This window comes from Meriones unguiculatus, chromosome 11 (assembly GCF_030254825.1).
Source record: "Meriones unguiculatus strain TT.TT164.6M chromosome 11, Bangor_MerUng_6.1, whole genome shotgun sequence".
Lineage (NCBI taxonomy): Eukaryota > Metazoa > Chordata > Mammalia > Rodentia > Muridae > Meriones > Meriones unguiculatus.
The window spans coordinates 55,866,416-55,882,279 of record NC_083359.1 but is presented as its reverse complement, the minus strand read 5'-3'; the positions used below and the strand labels follow the sequence as shown (position 1 = coordinate 55,882,279).

General features: G+C 52.1%; 1 protein-coding gene across 5 annotated transcripts in view; it reads left to right on the top strand.

The window, feature by feature from the left end:
- The window catches only part of Ppfia4 (PTPRF interacting protein alpha 4), a 49,215-nt gene that overhangs the window by 16,172 nt on the left and 17,179 nt on the right, over nt 1–15,864 (top strand). For all 5 annotated transcript variants that reach the window (XR_009584559.1, XR_009584558.1, XR_009584561.1 and 2 more), the window contains 17 exons: nt 7–96; nt 615–806; nt 1,112–1,258; nt 1,486–1,620; nt 3,235–3,318; nt 3,614–3,745; nt 4,758–4,849; nt 6,648–6,756; nt 7,900–8,108; nt 9,279–9,519; nt 9,849–9,884; nt 10,110–10,243; nt 10,515–10,678; nt 13,749–13,842; nt 14,285–14,366; nt 14,741–14,941; nt 15,362–15,424. Coding sequence is in view for 1 of the 5 variants with exons in the window: in XM_021633790.2 (XP_021489465.1) it covers nt 7–96; nt 615–806; nt 1,112–1,258; nt 1,486–1,620; nt 3,235–3,318; nt 3,614–3,745; nt 4,758–4,849; nt 6,648–6,756; nt 7,900–8,108; nt 9,279–9,519; nt 9,849–9,884; nt 10,110–10,243; nt 10,515–10,678; nt 13,749–13,842; nt 14,285–14,366; nt 14,741–14,941; nt 15,362–15,424 (2,205 nt within the window). In the remaining 4 variants the exon portion in view is untranslated. The remainder of the gene's footprint in view (nt 1–6; nt 97–614; nt 807–1,111; nt 1,259–1,485; nt 1,621–3,234; nt 3,319–3,613; nt 3,746–4,757; nt 4,850–6,647; nt 6,757–7,899; nt 8,109–9,278; nt 9,520–9,848; nt 9,885–10,109; nt 10,244–10,514; nt 10,679–13,748; nt 13,843–14,284; nt 14,367–14,740; nt 14,942–15,361; nt 15,425–15,864) is intronic.

The window sequence follows — 15,864 nt, the reverse complement described above, 5'->3', positions numbered from 1 at the left end:
TTGTAGGTATCTGCCCTGCAGCAGGGGGCAGGAATTCGGGATGGAGTGGCGGAAGAGGAAGGGACCATGGAGCTGGGACAAAAACGCCTATGGAAAGTGGGTAATGGGGAATTGGTTAGCAGGAGCCCATATTCCACAGGACAGGAATGGGAGGTTTTGCCTGCCTAGGTTCAGGAGGATATTGCTTGGGTTAAACTTGGGCATTCTGTAATATTTCCATTTTTCTTTCCCCTCCTCACTCCTTTGCAAAATCATCTATAGATTTTCCATCTTGTGCACATGATATTTGTGCCTACACATCTTCCTTATGTGTCAGCATCGGACAAGGTTCCTTCTATCTCTGAGCCTTTCTAGCCTTGGGCTATAAGAGGCAGCGCTAGAAGGAAACGCTAGAAGCAAGTGTTTTTTTCAAGAGATAGACAGGAGGGCATTGGCCATTATCAGGAGTGAGCTACTAGGTTCAGTGGGAAGAAGGTGGACCTAGACCTGAGCTCTAATTGGACAGAGCTAAGACCTGTGGGGCATGCATTCCTTTCTCCCAGCCTCCCGGGGATGGAACAGGGTGGGGTGTGGGATTCTCTGGCTGCTTGGCTGATGGTTTGCTGTCCCTGGAGGATGACACTGGCCGGGTGGAAGAGTTGCAAGGACTCTTGGAGAAGCAAAACTTTGAGTTGAGCCAGGCCCGTGAGCGACTGGTCACCCTGAGTGCCACTGTGACTGAACTTGAGGAGGACCTGGGCACAGCCCGCCGAGACCTCATCAAGTCTGAGGAGCTGAGCAGCAAACATCAACGGGACCTCCGGGAGGTAGGTGAGGGCCCCAGGCCTGCTTGCAGCAACTGCATCTTGCTGGGCACAGGTGTTGGCATTCAGGAGGGTGTGATCAGAGGTCTAGGCAACAGCTGGGGAGGAGAAGACTCAACACTTGGCAAGGTCCAGTATGAGGAGGGAGACGGGAGGGTTGGCTCAAGGCCAGAAACTGACAAGAGGCGTACAGATTAGGGCCCTTTCTGGACTGTTGCGGCAGCCAGATGTTAGTGGGGGAGGTGCAGATGTGAGACAGGCAGGGAAAGGCTGGTGACCTTTCCTCTCTTACCTTCTGCTTTGCCCAGGCTCTGGCTCAGAAGGAGGACATGGAAGAGAGAATCACCACACTAGAGAAGCGCTACTTGGCTGCTCAGCGAGAGGCCACATCCATTCATGACCTTAATGACAAACTGGAGAATGAGCTGGCCAACAAAGAGTCCCTGCACCGCCAGGTAACTCCTCTAGATGGGCTGGGGTGACACTAGGGGACTATCCCTTGGTGGCCTAGGATCCCCTGGGGTTCTGCAGGTACACCTGGGAAAGAAGAAGTCAGGCACTTTGGACAGGAAGGAACCAATTCCTCTGGTCTCTCACCTGTTCCCTGCTGAGGCTGGGGTGGAGATGGGGGCCTGGTGCGCCAGTGTGCCACCCAGCCTTGTTTTCCCCTCTCTACTGCTAGTGTGAGGAGAAAGCCCGGCATCTGCAGGAGCTACTGGAAGTGGCAGAACAGAAGCTGCAGCAGACAATACGCAGGGCAGAGACTCTGCCGGAGGTGGAGGCAGAGCTGGCTCAGAGGATTGCAGCCCTCACCAAGGCAAGTGGGCCAGGGCCCGAGATCTTCTACCATCTCCTGTGTCCTAGGCTCTTATGGAGCCAGGCAGGGTATGAGGAGAGTGGGAAACACCTCAGGCTGGGGGCCAGGGAGTTGCTCCCCACAGTGAGATGCCATGAAGCAGTGGAAGAGTAATCCTTGCCTTTGTTACCTCTCACGACAGAGTCCCATTCCGTCCTCCTCCTCTCCCCTCCGCTGCCCCAGACAGGCTTTCTCTGTGGAGCTCTGGCTGTCCTGGAGCCTACTCTGCAGACCAGGCTGGCCTCTAGTGCAGATCCACCTGCCTCTGCCTCCCTGGTGCTGGGATTAAAGGCGTGCCCCACCACAGCCCAGTTTAAGACAGTCCTGTAGGGGGAAGCCACTGCATAGACATACCTATCTGTACTTCTTACAGCACTCCAGTTGATACTTCTTGTTTGAGGCTGCAGGATTTTCATCTCTGGAAGGATACAACCCAAGGAGAGATACCATCAAAGTCTGTGTATCCCCAAAAGGGAAGCAGGTAGAATTTTAGGCAGAGCACATCTTTTGTTAACAAATTGAAGCCTTCTAGGCATAGAGACTATCTCTGGTTGCTTGAAGGTCGCAGCCTTGGAATGAATTAGAGGTGGATATAGTTTTACCTAATGAGAGGTGACTTTGTGGCACAGTAGTCCCTGAGAGGTGCGCAGGCTAGGCACCGGTGGCCTTTGGAGAAGAGAGGGAATGCATGGACCTAGACATGTGGCAGCTTACTTAAAGAGTTCAGGAGTCTTCATTGATGGGGAACTGTGTGTGTGTGTGTATGCATGGGTGCTAATGCGTGATTACCATAGCTACCTCCCAAACCCTGGGGTAAAGGCAACCAGTGTTGTATGAGCACTTGACCCAGAGACTGAGGCTTAAACTTCTAGTGTAGCCCATGGGTGTTCCAAGGACTGAACTCACAGCCTGATTGTGCCTCTGAAGGCTCAGACCCATGTCTAACCCCGATGATTGGCTCTATGATCTGAGAATAGTTAACCTCTCCCCGAATGGGCCTCAGTTTTCTTACCTCTGTGATGGTGGAGTCTGCTAGGTTAGTCCAGACCTAGAATGGGGCACTAGATTTAAAGTATAGTAGAGGACTGTGTGTGTGGGATGCTGAGCAAAAACTGACAAGAGGGAGGAGTTGAAGTGATTCATGTGTTCAAGGGAGTCATAGCAGGAGGATTTTCAGAAAGGGTTTACTGACTGTAAGGGATGTAAGGCTCTGGGTACAGAGACAATGGGGTCTCCATCTCTGGCCAGAACCTTCCACCTGGGCTAGTTTAGTAGTAAAGGCAGCAGCCACAGTGAGGCTAGCACTATGGCAAGCTTCTCATATGTCCACGTTGACCATGGGTTATTCCCTGTAGTCCTTGTGAGGGTCTAGTGGGTGTAAGTTTTAGGGTTAGCCCTGGGTGGGAAGAAGAGGGGGAAAGGTGGTGATAGTTCTGCTCCAAGACGATGGGAAAGAGCTAGGTTTCTGTCGCTGAGACCCTGATCCCTAAGACCACCTTGACACCAGGGTATGTGGTACACGGGGCCTGAGCGGAAGGAACAAAGGCCTCCAAGCTGACTTATCCCTGCACCTAGGCTGAGGAACGTCATGGCAACATTGAGGAACATCTGCGGCAGCTGGAAGGGCAGCTGGAAGAGAAGAACCAGGAGCTGGCAAGGGTGAGGGCACCAGTCAGCCATCTTGGCCTCCTCTCTGCCCACAGGGCTGGCTTACAGGGTGGTCTGTGGAGGGGCACAGAGGAAGGGCCAGGCTAGAGAGAGAGAGATGCAGGAGGAGGAGGCTTGCAGATAGGGAGGAGCTGGTTGGAAGAGCTGGAGAGAAGGGTCCCAGAGGGCAGATAAGGGGACAGGTGATAGGCATATAGAATCCTGGTGGAAATAGATGGTTCTGGAAGAGGGTGGTGACAAGGCCTTGACATGGCCATGGTACAAGATGGGTGGGTGGGCTGTGCAGGTGCGCCAGCGGGAGAAAATGAATGAGGACCACAACAAGCGGCTGTCGGACACCGTGGACCGGCTGCTTAGCGAGTCCAATGAGCGCCTACAGCTGCACCTCAAGGAGCGAATGGCTGCTCTGGAGGAGAAGGTGAGGGGATTGGGTGGGCAGGGTGGGCATGGGGCTGTGGCTGTCTGAAAGGGCCAAGTCAGCGCAGAGCCCAGCTGACTAGAGGAGTGGGATTGTGAGAAGTTAGTGTGCGTGGTGACTGGCGGAGGGGACCATATGAAGGCACAGGAATAAAAGGCCACCTGGGCCACAGTTGGGGAAGAGAGGAGCATTTCTGGCCAAGGAGGGCCATGCTGGCCTGGAGAGGTAGGCTGGGAGGAGAAGACACCTGAGAGCAGGGTCACCAGCTAGTCAGGGCCCCTGGCTCACAGCTGCTCTCCCTCATAACATGTTGATCTGGGAGCTGGAGAGCTTCCAGCATCACTTTGAGGAGCTGCATGGCCACAAGGTACCCAGCTGCTGGCCAGCCTTGCCCACGTGTGAGGGCCCCAGGCACAGCACCTGGCATTCATGCAGCTGCTCTGTGCCAGCCTCTCTTAGTTCATGCACACATTCTGCCATCACCCTCCACTGTTAACCAACATGGTAGCTGTAGACAATATATATTCTGTATCTACGCAGAGGCTGGAGAAATGGAGGCTGTGGGCATAGGCCACAGGGTTGTCTCAGAGTCTGGGCCCCTGAAGGGTCTGGTGGAAGCCTCTAACTTCTGTGAGGAAAGGTTCCTACATGCTGGGAATAGCAGCCACTGTCCTCAGCAGTGTGGGGCACAAAAACCCAGTCCATTCTGCTGCCTGGCTTAATTTGCCTTGCATTTGTCTAATGGTGAGGGGTCAACTGTCCTGTAGAACTCTTCTCTAGGCAGGGTCCATTTCTGACCTGGTCCCTGTGTCAATCTTCTGCTCATTTTCTGGTCACACTTCTTTTCTTTGGTGTCATCTGTGGCCCTAGCTTGGGGCCATTGTCTTTGGACTTTGCAGTGCATTCTTCTACTTTTCCCCAATTCTATTCTCCTCTTTGCCCCTCTCTGACTTCTACTCTCCCCTCTCTGCCCCTCCCTGGCCCCATCCCACTCTGGGTCTGCCTGGCACAGGGCCGCCTGTCTGAAGAGATTGAGAAGCTGCGCCAAGAGGTGGACCAGCTGAAGGGTCGAGGGGGGCCGTTTGTGGATGACATCCACTCCAGGTACTAGAGTGTGGGACTCAGTGCATGCTTGGTATGGTCCTTAATGGATCTTGAGAAAGGAGACTCCCTCACCAAAGCAACCCCCAGGACCTCAGGGTCTTCCTTCTACTGAGGATGGGCCCAGGGCTCAGGCAGCTTGGCTGGTCCTTCAGCTCGTGGATGCTTAGAAAGGGAACACATGTCCTCTAGGGGGTGCTGGGAGGCAAGGAGTTGGTGGTGCTCCTTCCCAACTGTGGGAGGAGGCCCAGCTTCCTGGATCCTTGCCTAGGGCACGCCCTTGAAGGGTCCGCTGAGTTACAAGCTCTTCCATGTCCCGCAGGACCCCCTGTAGGGTCCACCACTCAATGTAGCTCTTCTGAGACACCATCTTTAGGATTGCTGTTTGAGAGGCGAGGCCACCCAAGTTCAAGTAGGAGGCAGTGACAGAGAGTGAAACGAGGCAGCAAGCCCTCCTTCCTGTTGGAAGTTGAGACGCTGTGTTCCTCATGTGGCCGTGGCATCCCTCTACCTGAAAGCATTGTAAGATGTAATGAGTGCAGCTTGCAGCCATACTTTGTGAAACAGTTGACATTGAACTCAGTTCTCAGATCAGCATCGTCGGGTGAGGATGAAAATGTCTGGATGCAACTGCTGAAGGTTCTTGGCTCCTGGTTGTCTCTGAAAATCAGAGTCTCTTAGACACACTGTTCCCTTTAGTCCATGTTCTTGCTTGTATCAGGGAAATGGGCCTTAGCTATTAGGAAGGCAGGTAAGGGAAATATACACGTATATGTGGATGTGCAGTGCTAGAATGAGGGGAAAGGGTGCTGGGCTGGAGGTGAGAGGCCTCCGGTGGTGGATTTGCAAGTGTCATCTTCAAGTTCACCAGGAATTCTGCTTTTGTGTAGGAGGGGGGATGAAGAGGAGATAGTTGGGATCATTCTGATTTCTCCTTTCCTATTGGTTGTCCAGAAGGAACAGGCTCTTGGTGAATGAGAATTGATCCGGAGCACACCATGCCCTTTGCTATTGCTTGTTTTCCTTGCTGACTGGGAATTCTTGGCTTCACCTGTAGAGGCACAAGACCCCTTACAGAACTGAGGTGGGGGCTGGGTAGGAGCTTCCTCTTTATAGGTACATAGCATGGATGGTAGGCTCCTGGGCTCCATCAAGGCTTCTGGGCTGAGAAGACATAGGATGGAAGTGTCACAGACCCGAACATTGTTCCTGGGACCTTAAGCTCTTGCACCTGGGATAGACACGTGAATTCGCTAGCCTGTATCTATGATGTAGTTTTGGTGTCTCCAAAGCTTCCTGGAGATGTGGATTTTAGGTTGAATTTTAGCCATCAGGAAACCCACAGAATGCTGCTAGAGAGAAGACCAAGAAGCAAAGAGCTCCAGAGTTAAAAGGCCCGTAGAGTTTATCTCTTTGGATTTCTCTTTGTCTCCTGGGCCAGGAGCCCTCCTGCATGGCTGTGCTCACGAAGCCCAAAGCCCTCCACTTGAATACCTCTCTGACAGGGAGGTCAACTTTTTAAAAGCATCCTAACAGTTCTTGTCAGGAGAAGGTCCTGCTCATGCCAAATGGACCACCACTCCCTACAGCTTCCTCCTCTGGGTCCCAGTTGACCCCTAAGCAACAGAGCGTAGGTGGAACCTTGTGCCTCCATGGCAGCTCTTCTGATGTTCAAGACAGCTGTGTCCCAGATCACTTTTCTCCATACTGGCCATTCCCCAGTCGTTGGACCTTCTGAGCTGACGCCGAAAGCTGGGGCTGTCAGTCTTCAGGGCCTGTCTTTTCCCTCCTGCCACTCAAGGTCACACGTGGGCAGCACATCAGATGTGAGGTTCTCTCTGAGTACAGCGACACATGCGCCCCCAGGTCTGCATCGCCGCTATACGGCGCTGAGAGAAGAGTCTGCCAAGGTGAGGGGTGGAGGGATGTGTGTCTGGGTCTCCCTGCGGAATTTGGGGTCAGTTCAGCCGTGTGTCTGGCTCCAGTTACACAGACGACTGGCGTGTGGTACAAAGCCTTGCCCAGCCTTCTTCCCTGTCAATGACAGCTGCAGGCTTGGGGTTGGGGCTCTTGTCAGCTGCAACAGCTGTGACCTCCCTCCCCCATTTGTCTTGGCCTCCCAGTGGGTAAGAGGTAGGGGTGGAAGACAGCCAGTGGTCCCCGAGGCCCCACTACAGCATGCGTGCGTGTGCCTGGGTGTGCACCATTCATTTTTGGTGGCCAGAGAGGGGGCTTCAGGGGTAAAATGGAATTAACAAGCTTCCTGGAACAAAAGCATGGCTTATAGTGGTGAGGAGAGAGAGATGACAGATTAACTGGCTGTGGGCAATGACACCTGAGAAGGACCTGTGAATTTACACTGTTGCCCCAGGGAGATGGAGGGGAGATGCCCAGGGAGCAGTGAGAAAGAGAAGGGGCAGAAGAGGGCCAGCTGCTTTCCAATTGTCAGTCCTCATATGTTCTGGGGCCCTAGAAGGTAGGGAAGGAGAAAGAGGGAACATTTATTCTGATGGGGAAAGATTTATCTTTACCTCTGGGAATATCCTAATCTGACTTCGGTGTGTAGGCGTGTTAGCATACTTGGACGGCTGAGGCAGGAGGATTGTGAGCCAGTTGGGGCAACATGACAAGAATCCACAGAAAGGAAGGAAAGAAAGGAGGGAGGGAGGGAAGGAAGAAGGAAAGAAGCAAGCAAGCAGGCATGCAGGCAGGCAGCCAGGCAGAGGCAGGGGGACAGGCATGCAGGCAGGTGAGTCTGAACACAGACTGATGACCTCTTCTTTTCTCCATCTCCTTATTCTTTACTCTGCTGTTTACAAAAAAAACAAGCAGTTGCCCAGTTGCTCCTCGCCGTGCAAAGGAGGCAGAGGCTACAACACAGCCCTGAGGGGACAAGGGGGACATGGGGCTTTGGGTCAGAGAGGCTGTGTTAGAGCCCTCCTCTCACCCATTTTCAGCAGGCCTCCAGAGATGGATTCCATGGGATGGAGGTGGGCAGACTCCTACCCCCCAGCTATCCAGGGATCTTATTGCTGCTCCTTTTATTTTCTAAGGACTGGAAGCCCTCACCACTGCCGGGGGTGTTGGCCACCACCACACCTGCCTTTGACAGTGACCCTGAGATTTCTGATGTGGATGAGGATGAGCCTGGTGGCTTGATGGGCACTCAGGCTGATGTCATCTCACCCGGTGGCCACTCTGATGCTCAGACTCTGGCCATGATGCTGCAGGAGCAGCTGGATGCCATCAACCAGGAGATCAGGTGGGGTGGCATGACGGCTGCAAGGCACCTGGGAGGACTAGCCCTTTGTATTGGGGCACTGCAGGGAAAGGATTGGCTCCTGTCCCATCTTGCATCTTAGAGTCACAATCCAGGGAACTCTGTGGGCACCAGGCAAAGATTTGGCCTAAGACCCCAGAGGGGCAGGACTACAGAGGACTCTAGGTGTCATCTGTACCCTCCAGGCTGGGAGGTGGCTGAACTTGGGAAGATGGAACTGTCTGTGTTCCTGATATTCAGTATGACCATGAAGAAGCCAGCTCGTGGGAGCTTCGTCAGTGTTATCATCAGTCGAGAGGGTTTTAGTGATTTGCTCATGGCCACATGTCAAGTGGCTGAGCCAGGAGCCAAGCTCAGGTAGAATCTCTGCCCAGTGCCATGCCTTTTCCTCTCTAAGGGCACATCAAATAGAACAGGAAACAGGGAAAATTGTCAAAGCCTTTACTTCATCCTGCGTATTTTAGTGAGCTTATTTATAGTACTGTCATGCAGTGAGGTAAAAAGTGACAAGCTGTTGAGGTCAATCTTTCAAATTTGAGAAATCAGTATCAAGACACACATGCTAACACAAGACTCCAGTGTTTAACTCTGTAGAGTAAACCAGTAGCCGTAGCTACCATTTACCATCACAACTGATTTTCAAAAGAAAGGACATTTGAACAGCTTCAGAGTGGGGAAGGTGTTGTCTCAGAATAAGGGCGTCTCTCTCTCTGAAGCACAGTTGGCGTCTTTCCATCTGTGGATGTGCATATGCATTCACGCCTCTGAGTGCACAACACACCCTCTCCCCGTGCTTCTCATTCTCAGGGCAACAGAGGAAACCTCATTAGGGGTTGGTGTGAGTAAAGAGGATCCCATAATGGCATCTGCTGAGAACATGAGAGACAAGAGAGCAAAGCCTGCTGAAGGCGTCTCCTGTCACTAGTACAGGTCAGGGATTCACACTGAGATGGTTCATGGTTCATTGACCAAAGTGCCTCCTTCCAGAAATTGGCTTTTGTTGAACTGGGAAGGTGGCTGGCCAAGAGAGCCAGGAACCCTGGTGGCAGCTGTAGGCCTTGCTCACCTTGGTGGTGAGTGCAACACAGAACTAGCACCTCCTCCTGCTTTGTCTTCTGAGCTAACGGCTATGTCTGGTGTGCTCACCTGCAGGATGATCCAGGAGGAGAAAGAGTCCACTGAGCTCCGTGCTGAGGAAATTGAGACTCGTGTGACCAGTGGCAGCATGGAGGCCCTCAATCTGACACAGCTGCGCAAGCGCGGCTCTATCCCCACCTCTCTGACCGCCCTGTCCCTGGCCAGTGCATCTCCTCCACTCAGTGGCCGCTCCACACCCAAGCTTACTTCCCGAAGTGCTGCCCAAGATCTGGACCGGATGGGGGTCATGACCTTGGTGAGTCTGTGCAGTAGTTGACAGGCCCTGCGATTCCTAGGCCTGTCTCCATCATTCTGGCATCTTTTTCCTGTGACATGACATGCTAGGTCACCAGCATGCCCTTCTGGGTAGCAAAGGGTTTGTAACATCTTCCCTGCTCCCTCCTTTGGATGATCACAGTAGGCTTAGAGCCATACCCATTGTCCAGCTGCTCTCTCTTCTTCAGAGGAGATTTATCTTTCCAGGTGCTCCGTTCTGCTGTGGTACTTTTTCCAGGCTGGTGTGCATCCCTGATTCCTCTGCTCTCATCCTAAGCAGGCTCGCCCTTTCCTCTTTCTGTTTTTCAGCCCAGCGACCTAAGAAAGCATAGGAGGAAGCTGCTGGTGAGTGCTTCCCGACACCCAGGTACTAGTGGGTTACTGGGTTACCTGCTCCCAGGCCCTTCCCTCTGGGCTTCTGCCCCTGGTCCTGGGGTCTGAGTTTACCTTGAGAGGCCGCAGCCCTCTCTGCATCATTCTCTGGTTTTCTGATCCTCTGCCTTGTCTAGGCTGGGTAGGCAGGTCCCAGCTCTTTTCCTCTACCCCCTGACAACCCCACTGTCTGTTCAGTCGCCAGTGTCTCGGGAAGAGAACCGAGAGGATAAAGCCACCATAAAATGTGAGACTTCTCCTCCTTCCTCACCCAGGACGCTGCGGCTAGAGAAGCTTGGCCATCCTGCCCTGAGTCAAGAAGAAGGCAAGAGGTAAGTGGGACAGGCTGCACTTCCGGTATCTATTCCACAGCCTCTAAGAGGCTGAATCTCACTGTCCTAGGTGCTTGACCGCTTCATTTCAGTTTGGGACACCATCAGGGATGATGTTCCCACATCTCCCTGGTCACCTGCTTTGCCACACCCCTTCACCCCCACCCCAACACTGATCTGTAACCCTTTCCCAAACTCTAACTTCCACCTTTCTTCCTGTAATTGAAGTATGTTTCTTCTTATCCATCCCCTCCTGGCTATCATCCTGTAGTGCCTTGGAGGGTCAGGACAGCAATCCCAGCAGCAGCAACAGCAGCCAGGACTCCCTGCACAAGGGCGCCAAGCGCAAGGGCATCAAGTCATCCATTGGCCGCCTGTTTGGGAAGAAGGAGAAGGGCAGGCTGATCCAGCTGAGTCGGGATGCCACAGGCCATGGTCTCTGACCCCTTCACAGCAGAGGGTGGGGTGGGCCCTGGGGAGTCAGCAGCAGAAGGGCCTGCTTCCATACAGCCTTGCTTGCCTGTCCTAGGGCTTGTGGGTGGGAACCATGTGCCACCAGCAGATGGAGGAGTTCTCAGAGATATGTCCTGCTGGACTGGGTTACCTCATGAGTTGGTGGGTTCCTGTGCCTAAAAGTGCCAGGCAGTTGCTGGTGTTCTCTGACCTGGCATGCTGCAGCAGGGAATCTGTGTGAAGGCAAAGTTGGCTCACTGCAGCTGCTTCCACTTTGGAGCATTTCTGATGGACATTATAGGACCTACAGGGCAACTGTCCTAGCTTTATTTTATTCTATCTATCTATCTATCTATCTATCTATCTATCTATCTATCTATCTACCTATCTATCTATGTCTGTCTATCTATCTATCTGTCTGTCTGTCTGTCTGTCTATCTATCTATCTATCTATCTATCTATCTATCTATCTATCATCTATCTTTTTTAGTCATGTTCAGTTAATCCTAGGTCTCTTGGGCTATCCAGGCTCTGTTTTCTGGCCCTCCAGGCAGTGTCAGTTATGGGCTCCCTCCTGTGGCCCAAGTCTCAAGTTGGACTAGTTGGTTGTGTCCTAGATCTTAAAGACTTGGATCGACACTAGACCTTACTTCTAGGTACGTCTGGTTTTCACAGGACTATGAAATCTGCTTGTTTGTCCCATTACTAGCGATTGAATTCAGGGCTTCCTGAATCCTACCATTGCACTACATCCCTAGGTCTCTGTTTATTTTAAGGCTGGGTTTCACTGTGTTGTTCAAACTGGCCTTGAATTTATAATCCTTGAGCCTCAGTTCTCAGTAGCTGGGATCATAGGCCTGAACTATCAGGCTGGGTTCTAATTATAACTTTTGTTCATGCATGTGTCTGTGTGTGTGTGTGTGTGTGTGTGTGTGTGTGTGCGCGTGCGCGCGCGCGTGCTCAAGACAGATCCTTACTATGTAGCTTTGATTGGTCTGGTACTTGCTGTGTAGCCCAGGGTGGCTTTAAGCTCATGGTAATCCTTCTGCCTCTGCTTCCTGAGTCCGTTGATTACAAGTTCTGTGGCCTAGCAGCGTTTTTTGCTGGAGAAGGTGTTTGGGCAGGAGTGGCTCTTCTGTCATGTGGCAGTGCAGAGCTGCAGTCATGCTTGGCATGTGGGGCACACAGTAAGCATTTGCTTTCTTTTACCCTTGCTCCACTTCTTTCTTTTCTTCCTTTCTCTCTACCTCCTCTTCTTTCCGACATTTCCCCATTCATTTATTCACACATTAACCCCAGTTCAGCACCACATAAGGGGACATCGGGCCATAGCTCAGGAGGCCTGGCAGCTGATAAAAAGGGGAAAATAAGGAGATTATTCGAAAACACTGTGATAGTGGAGATGGCCCAGGTGCTTCAGGACCCAGCAGTAGCCATGGAGGGGCTGGGGGAGGGGACAGGTTTCCTCCTGGGCAGCTCTGAGCTGAAACAGGGTTCAGCCAAGACAAGAAGTGGGGTGCAGGTACAGCTTGGGGAAGAGGCCTGTGTGTGCCACTGTCTGCTGAAGTAGAGCAGGGAGATGTGGAAAGATAGGGGCAGAGGAATGGATGGCTAGTTCAGACCAGCTCCTGACCCTAAGAAGAGAGTCAGAAGTCCCCCAGAGTGGTTGGAGCATTGGTGAATCACTCAGGAGGAACTTGATCAGCTAGAAGAAAGGAACCCTTGGACCTAAATGTATAATTAGCTTTTCCTGACTTCACATCCCTGGGAAGGTGTGAATCAGAACACAGCTATCTGAGTGAAGAGAAGGATGGGGAGGATGGGAGAGAGGCAAAGCAGGCAAGAAGGTGTGAAGCCAGCCACAGGAAGGTCGGCTTGGGGGCAGAGGCGTGTTTTGAGAAGTTGTGTAATTTCTTGTTCCTCGTGCTGCACCATCACCTAAGCTTGTCAGTGTTGCAGAGTAGTTTCTGCATTACCCACACCTGCTACCATGTGAACCAGAGTGACAGGCCTATAGTGGCTTCAGTGACAATGTCCTTTCGCAGGAGTTCTCCAGAGTTTTCTTGTGAATCTGGGAGATTGTCAATAGGAGAGAGTGAAGGGGGTTTCTCTTTGTAGTCTGTACAAGTGGAGAAAGAGCCTGGAGAAAGAGCCTGGTGTGCAAGAGGAAACCCAGAGAGGGTGTGTGTGTGTGTGTGTGTGTGTGTGTGTGTGTGTGTGCAGTATGTGTACACAGAATGAGACTGTTAGGAAATGAGGACATGTGTATGTGGAGCTGCATAGATAGAGAGGCAGAGGGAGACAGGGAGATACACACAGACAGAACAGGTCTCTCCTTCACATACAGATAAATAGTAGATAGATAGATGATAGATAGATAATAGATGGTAGGAATAGAGATAGATGACAGCTAGATAATAGATAGATGATAGGTATATATAGATAGATAATTGGTAGGTAGGTAGGTAGATTTATAAGTAGATTGATAGATAGATGATAGGTAGATAGGTAGGTAGGTAGATGTATAAGTACATAGATAGATAGGTATATAGATAGATAGATGGTAGGTAGGTAGGTAGATGGATAAGTAGATAGATAGCTGGATAGGTAGATAGATAGGGCTGCAGTGAGTACAGCCAGAGAGATTGCCCAGGAGATAATCTCTCAATAGTTTCTTTATCAAGTCAGGATCATTTTTTTTTTTCTGAATTCTTGTCTGTGTCCATTCATATTTTCTCTTGGGGTCTGCTTTGCATCCTGGCTTAGAGAAGTAGTGGGCTCTGTCTAGTATTCTAGAGTGGGATGACTCTGGTCCGTCTCTCTGGAGAATACTCCTAGGGTTGAGGCTCCCCAGGGCATGAATCAACCAGTGCCACTCTGGGCCTGCCTGGATTGCAGCAATTTGAGAAGTCAGCCTTGGGAATAAAATGGGGACCCATCAGATTTGGTTGGGTTGTTCTATGCTGAGGAGGAGGCAGCTGCTGCTGCTTCTGTTTTCTTGGTTCAGGCAAAGGCATAAGGGCTGCTGACATGGCCATGTATTCCTTTCCAGTTCTTCTCACAGAATCCGAACTCAGTCTGCAGGAACCAATGGTACCTGCCAAGCTGGGGACCCAGGCAGAGAAGGACCGGCGACTAAAAAAGAAGTAAGAGCCTCAGGCCAGGTGCTACTAAGGTGGCCCAGGCCCCCAGCCACTTTCCTTCCCCTGTTGTGAGTTCAGAGAGACAGAGCTTGGTCCATGCGGGCACATCTGAGCAGTCCTGTGTTGAGAGCAAGGCTTTAGGATGTTCCTTGGGAACAGGAAGCAGGAAACCTGTGGGAGAGTAATCTGGGACCCATGGTTCTCTTGCAGGGCACATGGAGATGGCTAAGTCAGTGTGTGTGAGGTGTGAGAGCACTGTGGGCATGGAGGGTGTTCCTGCCCCACTTCGAAGTGTCATATTGCTTCAGGCATAGAGCAGAAGAATCCAAGGGTGGGGAGCTGGGGAAGTGCCAATGCCAGCTCTTGGCCCAGACTGGAGTGGTCCCCAGGACTCAGCCTGGTTGAGAGAAAGAAAGACTAGTGAGCCTGTTGTTCCTCCCCCAAGACACCAGCTGCTTGAAGATGCTCGCCGAAAAGGAATGCCCTTTGCCCAATGGGATGGCCCCACGGTAGTCTCCTGGCTGGAGGTGAGCCTGGGCAGGGGAGATGCTCTGGGATCTTGGGGCAGATGCTCTGGCATCCGAGGGAAGACCATGTGGGGTAGGTTTCCCCATTCCTACCCAAGTCAGTCCTCTGTGAACCTCAGTCACTTGTGTCTGCTTTTAGGGTTTGCTTTGCACTTTGGTTTGATGGGATGAGGACTCCCAAGCAGCAGCCATGGTGTCCCTATAACTTTACCAGAGTGTTACTGCCAGATAAGAACGTATGTGCCATCCCAAGAATAAGGGGATGGATTACAGAGATATCAGCCTTTCACAGGCAGACTGACTCTTCCATCAGCTGCCCCAGGAGTAACCAACCAAACGATGTTAAGTTGTTTCCCTGTGCCCCATGTCTGTAGCTCTGGGTAGGGATGCCTGCCTGGTATGTGGCGGCCTGCCGGGCCAATGTCAAGAGTGGTGCCATTATGTCCGCCTTGTCGGACACAGAGATCCAGCGGGAAATCGGCATCAGCAATGCCCTGCACAGGCTCAAGCTTCGCCTGGCCATCCAGGAGATGGTGTCACTGACTAGCCCCTCAGCTCCGCCTACCTCCAGGACTGTGAGTAGCCTCCTTCCCCCTCAGATCCACAGAGGCCCTGATGTAGTGTTTGCATAGTCTTCCATTGGTCTTCAGGAAGATGGGAGCATTGAGCTCTGCTTTAACTTCCCATCTCCACAAAAGGCTCCTCCCCCTGGTCTTCAGGAGAGTAAGATGTTGATTCTGGGAGGGTCCCAGCAGATCTGGTTCCCTGCCTTCCATGGGCCACCCATAGGCTCCATTTCCCCTTGCCTACCTGACAATAATTGCAGATCTCTGGATAGTTTCTAGGATGGACTGCTTAGAGCTAGACTGTGGGGAGTGGCCAGCTGTGCCCATGGGAGGTAGCCAGGAGAAGGGAGTGTTGTACGTGGGGCCTCCTGCTGGGGGTCTTGAGGGTGGGCCCATCAAAGACCAGGATGCTTTCCTGTCTTCCTGCAGTCTTCAGGGAACGTCTGGGTGACACATGAAGAGATGGAAACTCTGGCAACATCTACCAAAACAGTGAGTCTGCCCCTTGGCCCAAGGAACCGTGACACCCATGACAATTAAGTGGGGGGTGTGGGAAGCCCAAGGGGCTGGCAGAGGCTAGCATCCCTGTTGTTTCCGGTTCTGTTCTCAGGGTGGAGGATTGTGGGCAGCATGAGACTGGGAATCATGGTTGTATACATTGGAAGCTCTGTTCTAGGGGTCATAAGATCCTTAGCAGCTTTGGGCTACAGAGGGATCTTCCCTTCTATGGGCCTGAGTCACAAACTCCATGTTCTTAGCTGGGTCCATGGTGGGTCAGGAGGGAAGACTGGCAATGCCTGGCATCTTGCTACCCCCTAGTCAAGCCCCAGGAACTGGGAAGCATGTTTTTGTTATACAGATTTGTACCCCTCACCACAAACATATATGTATATATCAGCTTTCTCAGCAGTCCCAACAAGCTTTTCCTGGCC